The 17,495-nt window shown below is 41.5% G+C and overlaps 1 protein-coding gene across 1 annotated transcript; it reads right to left on the minus strand.

Annotated features, from left to right (window-relative positions):
- Positions 1-233: 233 nt before the first annotated feature.
- On the minus strand, positions 234-16,560 carry CSRP3 (cysteine and glycine rich protein 3). The gene is made up of 6 exons (XM_069857440.1): positions 16,465-16,560; positions 9,393-9,524; positions 4,632-4,800; positions 3,188-3,323; positions 2,404-2,497; positions 234-493 (listed from the first exon to the last, which is right to left on the minus strand). The coding sequence occupies exons 2-6, from the start codon at positions 9,502-9,504 to the stop codon at positions 411-413; spliced, it is 594 nt and encodes a 197-aa protein (XP_069713541.1). The 5' UTR covers positions 9,505-9,524; positions 16,465-16,560; the 3' UTR covers positions 234-410.
- Between the last annotated feature and the right edge of the window lie 935 nt (positions 16,561-17,495).

Consider the following 17,495-nt stretch of genomic DNA (forward strand, 5'->3'; position numbering starts at 1 on the left):
GTAGAAGCATAGACAGAACATTATTCTGAACAAATGAAAACACAGCCTGAAATGAAACATTCCGACCCTTTGGTCTGTTGGGTGTCTGTGTTAATGGGACAGTATGCAGAGTCTTTTAAATCTTGGCTAAAGTGTGGTTAGTACTGGTTTAAGAAGCAGTAATGTTCCATGAGGGGTGTTGTTTTTTTTTTTTTTTACTTTTAATGTAAAACAAACACAAATCTAGTTTTATCATTACCTTTTTAAGCTATTCTAACAATTTTTAGTACAATCTCTCAAGTTTTTCCTGCTAGGTGGAAAACGTAAAACAAATGCCCTAGGTTCTTAGCAATATGTGATATTTAGTGCTCTACTTGACAGCTGTCACTTGGTGGCATCTGCAGTAGTTAGTCTGGTGCATTTAGTTCTTCTTATTCGCACTCTTCTTTCTTTTCCACTTGAGTGAGACCACCAAACCCAATTCCTTTGGGACCGAAGTTTTTTGCATAGCAAACTGCAAAAGAGGGAGGGAGGTGAATGGTTTTCTGTATGTTTTTATATAGAAGTGAATGACTTTAGTACTGCTACCAAAACTAAGTTAATAAAAGGAAGGTCATCTGGAATAGAACCTGTCGACACTCCTGTTAAAGATGCTATTGGTGCAACTGGAATCACTGATTTCACTGGAATCTTTGAGTTAAAAGTCATATCTGATGTCAAAGAAAAACCCAAAAAAAAACAAAACCAAAAAACAACCCAAAACCAAAAACGAAACCCTGAAAAACCTGCATTTAAGATGTTTATTAAATCTGCTTTCATGCCTGGAAATACTCAGTAAAACTTGGTCTGTATAAATAAAACAGACTAATAAGTCAAAGACTTATAAACAAGGTTAAAAAGCTCAAGTGTAGTTGGGGAGCTATTGAGGGTAGTATAAACTGTTCTGTTTCAACTTCTAAGTGCATGCATAGTTATTTTTTGCAACTCTGCTGAGGAGGTAGCAATGGTCACTGTATTTTTTCCAGTGTGCTGATTTGATCCCTTGCAGCTGTCAGGCTGTACTCCAGGTCAGAGGACTCTCAAGTATTATATACTTCAGGATTTTCTGTGAATTTTAGCCTAGGATACAAAAAATATAGCGTATTTTTTCCCCCTTAAGCTATTTCTATGAGTCAAGTGGAGTCTGAAATTTCTTGAGCTGGGCAGAATATTTGGGTGTATAATTCAGCATTAGTGTGTTATCTTGTGTGCTACCAATACAGTGAGATTATCTTTTCGTGTTTTACTGACAAGAATTCGTACTACGACTGTGAGCTTAAACGATTAACATTTGAAGGTACGTATCTGTTTTTTGGGGGATTTTGGGTTTTTTTTTCTTTTTAGTGAGGGAGATTGTGCAGGTACAAGACTGCCAAGCAGGTTCCTGCTAGACAGTCTGAGGGCAGAGCTGAGAGGGTATCATCTTAGTGGAAAGAATAGAGCTTCAAAATCATAGAATAATAGAATGGTTTGGGTTCAAAGGGACACGAAAGTCCCCTACTGTAGGTGGAGACACGTCCTCCTGGAGCAGGTTGCTTAAAGCCTCATCCAGCCTGGCCTTGAACACCTCCAGGGATGGGGCAGCCACTGCTTCTCCAGGCAGCCTGGGCCAGTGCCTCGCCTCCTTCAGAGGAAAAAAATTCTTTCTAATGCTTGATCTAAATCTCCCCCCTCTTTCAGCTTAAAACAGTTCTCCTCCATTCTTTTCCTGCACTCTGATAAAAAGCCACTCTCCTGCTTTCCTGTAGCCCCCTTTAAGTACTCAAGGGCTGCTACAAGGTCTCCCCAGACCCTTCTCTTCAGCTGAATAACCTCAACTTGCTCAGGCTGTCATCCCAGGGGAGATGATGTGACCCTCTGATCATCTTTGTGGCCTCCTCTGGACTTGCTGTGCTGAGGGCTCCAGAACTGAATGCAGAACTCCAGGTGAGTGTCTCCCAAGAGGTGAGGGGCTGATTTCACCTTCCTTGCCCTTATGGTCCTTCTGCTCTCAGTGCAGCCCAGGACATGGTTGGCTTTTTGGGCTGTGAGTGGATGTTGCCAGCTCACATTGAGCTGCTCATCCAGCAGCATTCCCAAGTCCTTCTCTTAAAGGCTATTCTCAATTAATTTTCTGCCCAGCCTGTTTTTGTGTTTGGGGTTGCCCTTACCCAGGTGCAGGACCTTGAACTTGTTGAACTTCTTATGGTGATATACTTTTTTAACATTAACAGTAGAAGATGTGGCTGTGATGTTACCATAGCTTTTTCCTTTGCTTTCAGAAAGTTATTAAAAACCCTAACGTTTCATGGAGTTAAGCGTGCAACAAGGTAGATCGTGATGGCAATGCTGGATCTAAAAAGAAAAAAATCAGATTGATTCAGTTCAGCTCATTACAATTCTTACCTTTACAGTACAGCTCTCCATCTTTGTCTGTGACATTTGTGGATTCTAAACTCTTCCCACAAATAGCGCAGCGGAAGCACGTCTTATGCCAAGGCTGTGGAAATTAAGATAAATCATTATATATTACAGAAAGTGCATGGCTAGGAGATAAAATAAGCAAGGAAATGTTGCTTTATATGGTGTAAAAAGGATTGTCTTACTGGTCTTACAGTTTTCATTTTTATCATTCTAGACTAGTTTTTTTTTTCATTTAGTTCACATCAAGAGCTTGCCTGGTGACTTCATTCTTAATGCAGCTCTAACAAAAAGTTATAGAGAATGCTACAGGTGTTATTCTTGTTTTGGACATTTCTTTATATGCAGAGATAATATCTTAGTGGGAGCTTCTAGAGCAGAGACCTAGCGTGTCCTATGAGATGAGCTTTTGTTTTTCTAGTCACAGAATCTCTTAAATTTCTCTGCAAACGCCACTATAAATGAATGTTTAAATTATAAACATCCCTGGAGACATTAGTAAAATGGCAGCAGTAGAAGAGCCAATCTGTGCTGTAGCTGGGAGTTGTTCCTCAGACATAACAAGATGCAAAACGTTCGAGAAAGCTTATGAAAAGCACAGGATTTCAAAGCTGAGAGACTGCATCGGAGTCTAGCAATTTGCTAATTCATCCTCCTATTTCTTCATCAAGACTATGAGTAAAAATTTAAAAGATCAGGGACCTACAAGCTATACTTCATCATTATTATAGGAGTGTGTTTTGTTTCTAGTGCTATAGGAGCTACTTACTTTTCCTCCTCCCATGATTTTCTCTGCCGCGTACACCGATTTGCCACAGCGAGGGCATTTATCCACATCTACCATCTTTTTAGCAAACTTTGAAGGATTAGTTGGTGTAGAAGGGCGAGCTGACTTGGGTGAGCCCCTAGAACAGAAGTTTTCAGTGTTTTAACATACTACTTAAAACATTCTCTTCCTTCTAGGTGTATGGCTTCATGATTTTTTGGTAAGGGTAAAAAAATACTAAATGACTGCTCTTAGGCTAAAGGTGGGAAGAGAGAAAATGTAAGTGTTCTGTTGAATTCTGCATTGTGTGATTGAAAAGCTGATGCTGTTACCTGTGTAGGGCTGGGTGCACAGAGCTGACAGTCGTCACGTGCAGAAATGATCATATTTCATGAAAAATAATCAAAATTTTGCTTTATTGAGAGGCAAGAGGCAAGTACAAGCCTGAGACCTCTCCATTTTTTTAACTGGTTGACTCCTGTACTCGGTGAGTTGGGAAGAACCTTAGACTTTGCAGGTGGTTGTTTCATTAGTCACAGGAACATTTGGACAGGGAAGGGGGTTGTAGCCGGCCTAGGGTTGAAAGCACATCAAGAAAAGTAGCTTTGCTTTCTATTTCTGGACCTTGTGCTTGTATGTCTTTGTGCTTCTCACAAAGTGGTTTTTGAATTATTGGATTGTTGGACTGCAACAGGTCATTCAATCTACAGGATGTGACAATTTCTGATGCAGAACTCTACTTGTAATGGATTCATATCTCACAGGGAGCTACAGATAAATACATTATTTAAACTTTTATTTCCTGCACAGCATATTGTTTAATTGGTTTCCTTGTAGCAATACAAGAGAAAAGCGTTGTTCATTTGGAAACGTGCAGCTTGGAGAATAGTAGAAAAATACTTTAAAAATGTACTGTCAGAGATAATTATGTGCAGCTGAGGCTTTTGGAAGATGGTATCCCATTAGAATTCCTTTGTTGAAACATCTTGGTGTGTTTGTAAGTGTTATTCGAGCCATGGGGAGGATTTAGAAACATTATTTCCCCCACTGAGAGGAGAGTTAACAGTATGTGGTGGTGTGATTATTTCTCTAACTGTATTTTGGCCTCTTGATGGGGAAAAAATTATTCTCAAGTTTGCTGGTTGTGACTTTACCACTGTGTTACTAATGGCAAATTACAATTGCAGTGAATATTTAGGTCTAGAGTGGCACATAAAGGCTGCTTCTGCAGAATAATTGCCCATTGAAGGAGGAGGTAATTTATAAAGAAGGCTTACAGTGACAGAACATCATTAAAAACTGGTAAATTAGCGTCCACTGAAGGGTAGGATGTAGGAAAGCCTGCTACTTATGCTGGATGTTATGGAAGACAGAGTAAAGTATCTAAAACACCCCACAGAGTGAGGAGTAGTACCAGGAAAAGGTGATGTCAGCGGATTTAACTCACTGTTGCAGATTCAAGCCCAGATGGTCACCGGTGTCAGTGCTGAGACATCCTGCCCCTTGTCCAAAGCCGATGCCTTTGGGACCATATTTTCTCCCGTAACAAGTTTTGCAGTAGATCTCGGACTCATGAGCTGCTACTGTGGTGCTGTCCAGAGCTTTTCTGCAAGCCACTGAGAATGGAAGAGGTGCACAGGTAAATATTTGCACATTTGTATTTATGTGGTTGGTAATAATTACAATTAGTGTTTATTTTTGTTTATCTTTGAAGTTACAGGAAAAGGAGGGTGTTAGCCCTTTGTGGGCTGCTGCTGAAGTAGTCGTGCAGGCACGCAACGTGTTCTAATGCCACTCTAAAGTTACCCTCTAACCCTGGGAAAATCATGGGCTTGTCGAGACAGTTTGTCTTGATTTGTGAAGCTTACAATGGATTGGAGAACATCTTCAGCCCCTAAATATCAAATAAATGGAAGTTGCAGGGATGTTGACTCTACTGCGTGTCTGCACCTTAAGTCACTGTGTCTGCAGTGGCTTTCTCATGTCAGCCCATGCTGGTTTTATGTAGCATGTTTCTAAAAGAGGTTGTAACGTGCATATTCTGTCTAGAGTCAGACAGGGCATCATTTTTATCTGCTTGAGCTGTAGTGCAAGGCGAAGTAATGATCCCAAATAACAGGTAATTTCAGCTCTGTTAGACTCCCTCCAGGATCACAGAATCTTAGGATGCTTTGGGTTGGAAGGGACATTCACAGGTCATCTAGTCCAACACCCCTCGCAGAAGCAGGGACATGTTTAACTAGATCTGGTTACTCAGAGTTCCATCCAACCTGACCTTGAACATTTCCAGGGATGGGGCCTCTTCTACCTGCCTGGGCAACCTGTGCCAATGTTTCACCACCCTCATTGTAAAAAATCTCTTCCTTATTTCCAGTCTGAATCCTCCCTCCCTTAGTTTAAAACCATTACTTGTCCTGACACAACAGGCCTTGCTAAAAAGTCTGTCCTCATCTTTTTTGTAGCCTCCTTTAAGTACTGGAAGGCTGCTCTAAGGTCTCTTCTGAGCCTTCTCCAGGCTGAACAACCCCAACGTTCTCATCTTATCCTTGTAGGTGAAGTACTTCAGTTGTCAGATAATTTTTGTGGTTGTCCTCTGGACCTGCTCCAACAGCTCCATGTCCTTTTTGTGCTGAGGGCTCCAGAGCTGGATGTGGTACTCCAGATGAGGCCTTACCAGAGCGAAGTAGAGGAGCAGAATCACCTCCTTTGACCTGCTGGCCGTGCTGCTTTTGATGCAGCCCATAACATCACTGGTAAGAGTATGATGATAGCCATTCCAAAACCAGAGACCTTTTCCGAGTCATGCTCCTTATAGAGAACCAACGCTTGGTTTAGCTCACTAGGAAACGTCTGGGAGGCGTTTGGACAGAATGTGCCTTATGAATGTCCAGCTTTCATAATGGGTACAAGTTATATCCTATATAGCACTAATTTAACCCTAAACTTGAAAGGACTGAAAGTTATTGAGGGCTATCAGCTGCTTATGTGACATCTCAGTAAGCAAGTATCCATGTTCTGAGAAACACAAGCTCCACCTAGAGCTAATGAGTATTGCTTAGGCTAGTCTCATGCACAATTATTCTCTTCAAGTGACTGTGGAAGGTAGATCGCTCTCTCCTTAGTTCTTTGTTCATGTGAAACCTGGTCAACATTTAGGGGCTGTTACTGGTCCAGTAGCTCTCCTTGTTGCTTATGCACGGGAACGGGACAATAACGAGTAGAAAACATTAGGAGGTACTCTCCCCATCTTCTTGGTGACTGTGCGTGCTGTGCTGGTTTGGGAACTCTGCATGAGAAAGCTCTCGCCCCATTGAGAGAGGACAAAGCTTTCAGTTTGGAGCACCTATAGAAAATGAGGGCTTTGTAATATCCTTAAAAATTGCGGTTTTAACACTTCTTACAAACTATTCAGTTTCAACAGTGGTTGATGGGGTAGGGGGGAAGTAGGGAAAAACTTTACAACTCCCCTTGACCAAGTGCCTGCTCTACAGGGAGCATTACAGTCATGTGTGAGCTGTTGATAGCTTGGAAAACAAAGCTGCTTGGCTCTTGGAAGTAACAGGAACCTGTGAAATACACAAATATTGAAAATGGTTGGAAGTTCAAACTCTAGAAGAGCTAGCTGAGTGTTTGATTTGTTCCTTTTCCCCCATGTTTATTTTAACTGTCCTGCTGCAAGTCTAAAATCCACCCACATCAGAGAACTTAAACTGATACTGGAACCTCTGCACCTTTAATTTTATCACCGCACTGTATAGAGGGGAAAATAATTTGCAAGGACCTTTTTAGATAAGAGAAATAAAAGGAAGGGCTTCTGTAAATGTGTGAACCTGATCTCATCATGCTGCGGTCTCTTCTGCTTTGAGATGATAATTATGTTTGCTAAAGGAGTTACAGGATGATGGAAACTCTAGTAGTAGATAAAGTGTTTCTATTTCTGGCACCTGAGGGACAGGGTATCAATGTACCATGACAGATGGAGCAGAAGCCCTTGAAGTGCTATTGTTGAAATAACTTTTGAGATCTGCATCTGCCAACAGATAACTGTTCGTGGGCTGGCACGGAGAAGTTTCGGGTTGATGGTGTGAGGTCCTGCCAAATGTCCAGCACAGCTGTGGCTTAAGTAAAAACTGGCAGGAAAACAGGGTAGGTCAACAGCAATCTGCACGGGAGGGAGGGCTTGATGGAAAGAAGTTTATGTAGGGAAAAACTATGGAGTGGAGAGAGTGCGATTTATAGTTTAGTTTGTCTGAGTCTTACTGTGTTAACAGGTTGGTTTGAGTTGATAGTAATTCTGACCAAATTTAAGTTTTTAGTCAAAAAATACTGGTGTGTTTTGTGTGTCTGCTCAAATAGAATGTAAAATATATTTCAAATATATTTAATATAAGGGTGTAGAAAATCTCAACTAAATAGCTTAATTGTTTCTGTACCGGAGATTCAGTCAGGGAGGGTTATTTGTTATCTGTTGAGAAATGAAATCCTGTAAGTGGTTCATTGAAAAGCCTATGAACACGATACACAACACGGAATCATCCTGAGCTCCTGATTAGTGTGTGAATCATGGGAGAAGTAAAGCCCATTAACATACCTCTCATATGCCAGCTGGGCTTAGATGCATCTTTAGTTTTTGACCTTAAACAACTTCTGCTGGGAATGCTTTTTTTATATCTAACCTATTAATAATTTAGTTCAGACTTATGAATACAAGGGGCAAATAAAAAATCCCAAACAAACAAAAACCCGCAAACCAAATAAACCTCTCCAGCTCTAACTAACCAACCAAACCCCACAGCAAACCAAACAAACAGCAGAGTTAATGGATGTATGTGTTTTTATCGTGAATCATTAAAAAAAAATCAGTTATGCTAAGAATGAAGCTTAAAGTTGTTCCAGTATTAGGTAGGAGATAAATATCATGAACTAGGCCCTCTTAGGACAGCGGTTTAGTTTTATTAGACACCGGATAGTCTACTCATTTGTTTTCTTTTGCTGTGTCATTTTATAGTATCTGATAAAGGACAAGGTCAGTTAAAGGTTTTCTTATAATTTTCACATCATGTCCCTCTCTCTGTAGTTTCCCTGATACCAAGTATTAATTGTTATAGGCAGCATGTGGAAGCCATAAGAAGTCTCTAGTTTTCCCAACACAGATATCTTTGTCATTCATAAAGAACTGTCTGAGGGTTGTCATTTGTTCTTACCAAATTGTTTACTCTCTCCATAAAGGGCAGAGTTGAATTGATACCTTCTCTCTGATTTTTAAAGTGCTGGCTCATCCTGCAGAGAAAGCAAAGTTCCTGGAATCAAACTGCCAGACACTAGAGATGCGTGGAGTGAAAAAGAAAGTGAAATGGGACTGTATGAAATATAGAGAAGGAGGAGACTGGAGGCACTTGGTGGGAAATTGTGATGTCTTTCGGCTTTCTTGTGTTAAATGCATTAAGGTTAGGATTCACCAGGAAAGTAATAATCTCCTGTAAGGTCCTGTTCATGCATACTTCTGTCTTATAAGTGCTATTTGTTTAGCTCTTCTAGACTTTTCAACTTGAAACAAACCCATAATATGCCATGTTGTGGGATGGAAAGCAGGATTTCCTGGGGTTGGACCTAGATACTGTGATTATGCAGCACTATAGTGTCCTGTCCAAGCCACGTTTGGAAAAAGAACAGCCAGGAGCCTGAGAGGGAGGTAGCGCAGGGCAAAGGGTTAGAAAACTCAGCTTGACTCTTAAGAGCTGCTAGGGAGTGGCAAACTGGCATTTCAGAAAACTGGCTGCTGCTTTAAAAACCACATACAGTCATTTTCCATCCTTCCCTTACTGGAAGGATAGGAAACAGTTGTCATCTTTTGGTTTCTAGGGAGTGCTGGACAAGAATCACTCTCCCTGTGCTGAACGTGAGGTAGGATGATTAATGTGTGACTGCCCTCTACTGCAAACTCTCCCAAAAGGAAGATGCATAAGCTTTACAAAACCTTCCCTCGCTGAAATTCAGTCTGATGCTGGTTGCTTTTACCATCCTGTACGCTGCTTAAGGCACTTAAAAGGCTACTGCAGGTGTCCCATGAGCAAACACGTTGAATTGGGGAAACTGTGAAGGTTCTTCATTGCATGCAAAGTAATGCAAAAGTAATTCTAGCTTTAGTGGAAGTTTTTTACAGAGCTATGGGAACACTGTGAAGTTAAAACAGTGTAGTCTGACTTACTGCAGAGGAAGCACGTTTTGTGGAAACTCCTTCCATTGCACTGGATTTCCTCAGCATGGTACACGGTCTTTTCACAGGCACCACATTTGGCTCCACCTCCCCAGTTTGGCATCCTTATATCTGACAGGTATCCTAGAAAGTCAAATTGCATAAATAAATACGACAGCAAAAATTACTTCAAATAGAAATAGCTTGATTTTATTTATTTGTTATTTTGCCCCCTTTCCAGCCAGCTGCAGGGCAGTTCCAAGCCAGTATCTGCCCAACGTGAACCTGAAAGGAGGTTGAAGAGAGGTGGATGTTGGTCTCTTCTCTCAGCTGATAGGTGGTAGGACAAGAGGGAATGGCCTAAAGCTGTGTCAGGGGAAGTTTAGATTGGACATCAGGAAAAATTTCTTCACAGAAAAGCTCATGAAGCACTGGCGGAGGCTACCTAGGGAGGTGGTTGAGTCGCCATCCCTGGAGGTGTTTAAAAGGCAGGTAGATGAGATGCTCGGGGATATGATTTAGTAGTGGACACGTATGGTTGGAGTTGATGGTCTTGCAGGTCTTTTCCAACCTGGTGATTCTATGAATTCCACCGCCGTACTTGGAGATTATCTGGTAGCAGAGAGATGAGATGGTATCTGAGTCCGCACAGGTCTGTGTGGCTGGTTCTGCTGAGTAGGGGAGACCTGGGAAACCTTCCTTGCTGTTGGGAACTTGCCTGGTGTAAGATGTTTTTGAGGCACATCGGTAGCCAGCGTATCCTACCCACAGCTGTGTTGTAGCAGGAACATGGGAGAAGATGCTAGTCTGGTGTTTTGGGGAGCAGGGGCAGTTTAAATCCTCTGTCCTGTGCAACCTTTTGTAAATAAGGATGTGCTTTAGCTCAGTCTGTTGTGGTGGGTAAATATGTGAAATCATTATGAGGTGTTTCAGTAAAAAAAAAAATATGCCAGAATCACTTATGTTTCTTCTGGAGGAGCGGATTTAGGATTTATTTTCCATGAAATGGTAATTTTCTTTCAAGAAAAAAATTCTTATTTGTAAGTTTTTGCTTTGTGTGTTGATTGGGTTTTATAAGGCAATTTTTTTTATCAACAAACTCTTTGAAGCTTACTGGAGTTGAAGCAGACGTGTGGACAGTATTTGGCATTAAATTTTCTACAGAACAGTATTCTACCTAGACTCTTAGTTAAGAGACAGCATCCTCTACTATTTATAGTATATTTATACATCCTATACTATTTATACCTCTCCAAAGCAAATGCTAACTCATCCAGTGCCATATGAGCTTCCTTGATGACACATATAAAGTCAGTTTTTGGTGTCAGTATAAAATCATAGAATGGTTTGGGTTGGAAGGAACCTTAAAGCTGATCCAGTTCCAACCCCCTGCCGTGGGCAGGGACACGTCCACTGGATCAGGTTGCTCAAAGCCTCATCCAACCTGGATTGAACACTTCCAGGGTTGGGGAAGCCAAAGTCTTTCTGGGTGACCTGTGCCTCACCACCCTCACTGTAAAGAATTTCTTCCTAATATCTCATCTAAATCTCCTCTCTGTTTACCATTTTATGCGATTCGCACCTGCAGAATTCCACCTGGAAGTTTAACAAATGTACAATGTTATTTCAGAGGACACTTTAATAGAAACAAGTTGTTGCTTTGCTGAATTCCTCATCAAAATGCTGCAAGATTGCTGTGCGCCACAGCTGTTATGGAGTACTAACAAATGGATTCATAAGGTGCTTTGGGTGTGTTTTTCTTTATAAATTGTTTTCAGAATCTAAACACCTGAGGAAAAAAAGGAAAGCGGTCTTACTGGTCCAGCTATTGCTATTCCTGTTACTGTTGTAGTGACTTGCCCAAGGTCATCCAGGAGGGCAGTGATGGAGCCAAGAGCCTGACGGCAGATCAGTAAGTGCCCTTCCTGATGACTGTGCTGTCACACATCTGAAACAACCCCAACCTACGGTTTGCCCTTCTGTTTTCTTGTTTGAGTCATCGTTTCTGGAAAGACTGGGACGTCATCTTGTCATCTGCACATTGTATTATCGGGTTGTTCCAAGCTCCCTGGCTCAGGCCTTCCTTTTCCTTCTTAGAAAACCCGTCACCTTCTTATTATAGTTCTTTTGAAGCCTGCTTGTTCTGTTTGTGTTTGATTAAATTCGCTGCGAGATATTGTTAACGAAGAAAAGGATTTTGAATGCTGAATCAGGTCTGCTACCTGAGAATTTTCTGAGGTCGAATGAGAGAGAAGGGTATTCACCACAGCAGTGATGAAACATAACTGGGATTTTCAGTGCCTTGCATTTTAGACTAACGTTTTACTATGTCTGTACTTTGGACAGTGATGTCCCACATTTATCACTGTCTCAGTGACTTCTGTACTCTGGCTTCTGAATTTCAGAATGAAATGAATGATTTCTATGTGGCAGCTCTGCAAGCTGAAGTGAAAGGGAGTTTCTTCTGGCTCCTAACACTAAAACCCTTGCAATGGTATAAAAGACATCTGTCCAGAGAAGGGAAGGTAGCATAGGAGCATGTGCATGTGCTGAAGCAATAGCACTGAAGATAGAGTGATATGAGCATATTGTAACAGTCAGTGCTTGATAACAATGCGTATCCAAACCTCTCTGCTTTAATGCTGTGGTTATTGGTATGTCCTTAACTCCCTATAATTATTCACTGCTGTGGCTCTTACCTGCTGTAGACAGCACACCTGTCATCCTCATGCAAGATCCAATCTCTTGCTCTCTTTTTTGAGACTGATTTATGCTCAGCTGAACAACCTCCCCAGCTCAATCAGCCTCGTCCTCTGCTGTCATCCAGCAACAGCATCATTCAGCTTTTTCAGACCCTGTCAGTTCTCTTGAGAGGCTGTTCACGGGCCAGACTGCTCTGACAGCTGAGAAATGGTAATGATGCAGAAAGGAAAAGAAAACTCAGCTTACCTAACTTTGTTTATCTGTAATGTAACAAGTAAGAAGCAAAAACCATGATGTAGCTGAAATAAGAAACAAAAATAACTGCATCCAAGGAACAGACTGTGAATTTGGTCCCTTCTTACTGAACAGCTCTGTTAAAATCTTTTTCCTCTTACTTTTAGATGGGAGATAAAAGAACAGAGAGAAATCTTCCGTGTCGGTGCAATCTTATTGTCTCATTCCACCATTCTGTATTTTCTCTTATTTTTCAGTACTTTTGTGCCATTTCTTTCTCTTATAAAAATGAATCAAACAATGTTGCAGACATTTTCAAAGAAGGAAGAGTGCTAGGAGATGAAAGTAATTTTTTTGGCCATTTCTTGAGAATTACAGTGAGATTTTTGTGTTTGTAGTGTTCCCTTTCAGATCAAGTTTCCAGTTGAATCCCTTCCCAGCTGAAGCAGCACTGAGAGCTGCCTGGGAGGAGAGCGGTTTGCACCTCCAGTCTCTGTGAAACTGCTTTGGCTGTTTTAATTCCTCTCAGAGACACGCCAAGCATCTCTATCAGTGCAATGGGGTGCTTGTTAGAAAGCAGCTCTAATTACATCATAAGCTGAAGGCAAAAAAATTATCTCTGAACAAGTCTGATAATGTGTGATATCAAATCTTGTGCTCTTACGGGCTGTGGCTGGAGTTCCTAAAAGAACCATTGCTCTTGACGCTAATTATAGTAACATGACTGGGCACGCATACACATTTTCCATGTTTTTTTGGCATCACCTGATGAGAAGCTGTAGCAGAAAGAAGTCATACTCAAAGCATTTCCATGAGGGTACTAGTGTAAGGACAGCAGCGTATGCTGTGATGTCTGCACTGGCTGGTTTAACAGGTGGGTGAGGTGCCAGGGCAGGTCCATGCTCTTCGTGTCCTTGCTTTGCTCACCTCTCTGAACAGTGAACTGCAGTGGCAATCCCTGCGGATGCCGCCTGTGCAGCAGTTTTACCATGAGCAAGTAAGTTCCACGGCATGTATGACACTCATCATTTTCTACTCATCTAAATTCCAACTGTAGATAAATCATTTCTACATGCAAATAGAACTTGGTCTTCTGTTTGCCATAGGGCAAAAATGTACCTAAAGTCTTCATTTCACTTTATTTCATTGGGTGTCATAAATCATAGACACATAGAATAGTTTGTGTTGGAAAGGACCTTAAAGATCATCCTGTTCCAACCCCCTGCAATGTGCAAGGACACATCCTACTAGACCAGGCTGCCCAAGGCCCCATCCAACCCAGCCTTGAGCAGCTCCCCTTGAAATTTCCAGGACCTTGATGTCTAAATCTGGTTAACCTGCAGCGACTGCTGACTGCATGGTCTGTGTTAAGAGTTTGGCAATCTAGTGGGAAGAAGAGTGGGCACAATCTAGATGTATGAAACATGTGACAAAGAAACTTTAGAGTATTAATCTTGTGATGCGTTGGCAGGCACTCATGTTACTGTTAAGCTGGAGGAGTGTTCTTGGTCTTTCTCTAATAGTATTCAGCTGCTCATACCATTCCTCTTCAAAATGAAGATTCTATATGGAGTAGAGTTTACATACACGGGATGTGCAGCCAAGGATACGTGCTTCTCATTATTTAGGGCTTGTAACTCTACTGCGTAGGCTAGAGCAGAGCAAGGAAGCCTTTGAAGTGTTTCTGGGCTCTACACAGGCATGAAAAAATGCGAGCCGTCTTCTGTTAGTCATGCTGTACAAATCTGGGTGTCACGTCAGTGTCACGGAGTGTCTCACTCTAATCAGACTGCTTTTGATAAGAATGTAATCCAAAAATAGACTTAGATCCACTGATCGAAACGCAGAGTGGATGTAGTACTGCCCTGAGGAAGTTGTGTAGGGAAGCACAAGGCAGCACTAGTGCTAGACACTGTGGTGCAGGTGGAAAAGGTTTTGGAAGCAATTCTGGCGTTTCCTTGCTAAACATGAGGTTTTCCCTTCTAAATGCTTACGTGTTTGATAGCCTAGAGCTCAAGTAATCTCTGAACAGACTGCACAGTCACTTGTTGTATGGCTGGGAGGAATATCTCAGGGTGCTGCATGTGCTACAGGATGGCTTTGAAGAGGATAAACAGAGTGGGAAATGTCTGTCTCCATGGCCATTGGTAGAAACAGGGGCAGAAATGCTGAACCAGGACCAACGGATACAGTGGGCTTTGTATCTCTGTGTCGGTCCCAGCTAGCTCTTCGGTCTAGACTCATTTGAAATATAAGAAAACTAACTCCTTACCTAATAAATGAATATATGTATTAATATCAAAAGTAATAATACCAAATTAAATCACTCTCTCCATTGAAATGCAAGTGTCAAGGCTACATGTGAAATTCTTTTCCCGGCTAAAGCCTGTGGGAAATGCCAACGCAGCCAAGACTTCATGCTGCTATCTAATCACAGCTCTGCTGCTGACCTGTCCCGTGACCACCAGTGACTCATTCGACCGTCCTTAGTGCTACTCCCCTCCCCAGCACCATGGGAGTAAAACTATAGAGCTTCCCTTACTAAATTAGCCATCAAATGCTGCTATAGTTTTTCTCTGCAACCAGCACTCGCGACGTTATGTTTTATCTTGATGTGTCTGCAGTGTAAAGCACGATTCCTGCTGCTGCTTCTCTGCCTGCAGGTGTCTTTGTCAAAATCCAGTGTATTGCAGAAAGTATTCTCTCTCAGCAGAATAGATGCACAACAAAGAAAACATTTGTGATTGAGGATTGAGCTCCTTTGATGAAGGTACATTATTATTACATTTTTTTAACCGCATTTCTCATATCCCAGTGCATTCAATGTACTGTGCATACAGGTAAATTTTATTAGTCCATGTCACACATCTGTTCTCCACTTCAATCTCATGGTGACTGATATTTTTCCCTTATTTCTGCAATAAGTGAACAGGTAGAGATGAAGGGATGGGAATTTCCACACTGACACGGGAAAGTAAATATTGATTTTTCATTGACACTGATGGCTGCAAGTTACACAAGCACTTCTGAAACAGATTTCAAGTGAGCTGATATAAAGCAGGTCATGTGCGAAGCTGTGTCCAAGTCCTTTGCTTTCACCTCTGGCCTTCCAAATTATCTATTATTTTCTAGCACAGTAAAGCTGTATTTCTTTAGAACTTCCTTGATGCACACTTTTGCAGAGAGTTAAGATTGCACCTCCAAAAAATACGACACCCTGACAGTAGAACAAGGTTCTTATTTCTGACTCAACAACCACCCCACACACATACTTGCACGTACATGCTCAGAGTTCAGTGTGATTCCCTGTGTGCCTGTGGGAAACTGCATCCTGCTGTGCAAATGGGCTGTTGCTTTTTTCCACACCTAATCCGGGGCTATCAACTTTCACTTTGCCTCCCACAGGATCCTTCTCTAAATCCATATCCAGGCACTAAGTCTTTTAAGTGCCAAGCAAAACTGTTATGGACTGTGAAATGGTGCCATGATTTTGGAGATCTGGCACAGAATTATTTTATCTACATCCAAGGCTTTAATCTTTGAATTAATTTTACCTCTAGGTAGAAAAGTGTTCACAATGAATCACTTGAAAAAAACCAAGCAAATCAAGAACTATTGGAGCTCCATTTTCTGTCAAGTCTGCATAGAATTATTCATTTGATTTGATTTAAAACTAATTGGTCACTGACATTAAATATTTGGGGGGGAGGGGTTGGTCAATTTGGTTTTTTTTCCCTTACCTCTAGTATACTTTTATCTGAGAAATTATAAAGTTAGTAGATTTGTATGCTTTCAGAAGTGCATGTATAAAGACAATGTATTTGCGGAAAACATAATTCAGTATCTTTGTAACCAAATGTTTTAAAGATCCTGAAACTTCCATTATCCAGGCATGTCTCATGAAGGAGGATCTCCACAGCCTCATCCTTTCAACTGGGCTGAGGAGCCCAGAAGAATCTATCTTTCAATTGGCCATTCCAAACCTAAAATACAGCTGTGAGCTCTGCAGGACTCTCATTTCTGTACTGCTCCAACGTATTTTTCTTTGTCAGGCAGTGAGCAGTTTCTGCTACTTGTTATAAGAAATAAATAGCCCCAACCCTTCTATCAGACAGCCTTGGCAGAACCCAACGTGCGCTAGACTTACCGCAGTCGCTTGGTGTTTCTCCCTGTTTTCTCAGGCCTCAAAAGGTTTGGATGCAACGGATTCCTGCCCTTTTTATATATGCAGTGGCTGCCCCAGTCGGCCCTATAGGCTGGGAGGGGAGGGGAATGAGAGAGGGTTCCAGGGATCTGAGCAATGCCGGTGCTATCACCAAGCTGAAAATAACCTCTGACAAAAGCCTGGCATTTTGTTCCCTTCTGTCCACTTGTGAGTAGGTGGACAACAATGCAGCCCCTCCGATTACACCTGGAGGACATTCCTAACAGCAGTCGAATCAATCCAAAATAAAGTTAGTGTTTTATAACTGCTGCTGCGTAGCTTAAATGAGAATCATAAAATAACGGTTTCTGAAATGAGGGCTTAGTCATAAATGGCTGCACTGCCTAAATAATTTACCAAACTAAATAAATTGAGACCCGTTCGTAGGAACCTGTGGAACGCAACAGTTTAAAACCAAATAGAACTTCACTCAGCAGTGCACAGTAAGATAGATACAACAGGTTTGTCTTCTAGGGTACAGAGAATTGTGCTTTTTACTCTAATCTTTTAACTTCTTACTGATTTTAGGTGTGAAATGGGTATTTAATGTATATAACGTTTAGCGTGTCTTGTCATTGCAGTTGCATTTGCCATGCCGCACTGAGCTTCTTGGAAATGGATGATGCTGTGGACATATTGAAGATACAGAAACTATGGTATGAGGTTTGTAAATTGTTTCTTTTTATGTGCTTTAAAGATTTAGAAGCTAATTCTCGTTTTCTAGAGGGATGTCTGAATTCAGAATCTTTGTTCAGCATCATGGGCTTTACTGCGTGTGAATGGGCCAAGCCTAGAGGTTAAACACCAGGGATCTGAAGCTGACTGGGACTTCCATGGGAGTGTAAGGAATGAGAAGCCAAATTCGTGTCACATTTTAGGATTATAGGGGTCTGAGGCTACTTTGAAAACTCTTAGAAGGCTGTAGATCCATTGACTGTTGAGTCCAGCAAAGATTTTCTTAATACAGAGTCTTG

The sequence above is a fragment of the Phaenicophaeus curvirostris genome, chromosome 5 (assembly GCF_032191515.1).
Source record: "Phaenicophaeus curvirostris isolate KB17595 chromosome 5, BPBGC_Pcur_1.0, whole genome shotgun sequence".
Lineage (NCBI taxonomy): Eukaryota > Metazoa > Chordata > Aves > Cuculiformes > Cuculidae > Phaenicophaeus > Phaenicophaeus curvirostris.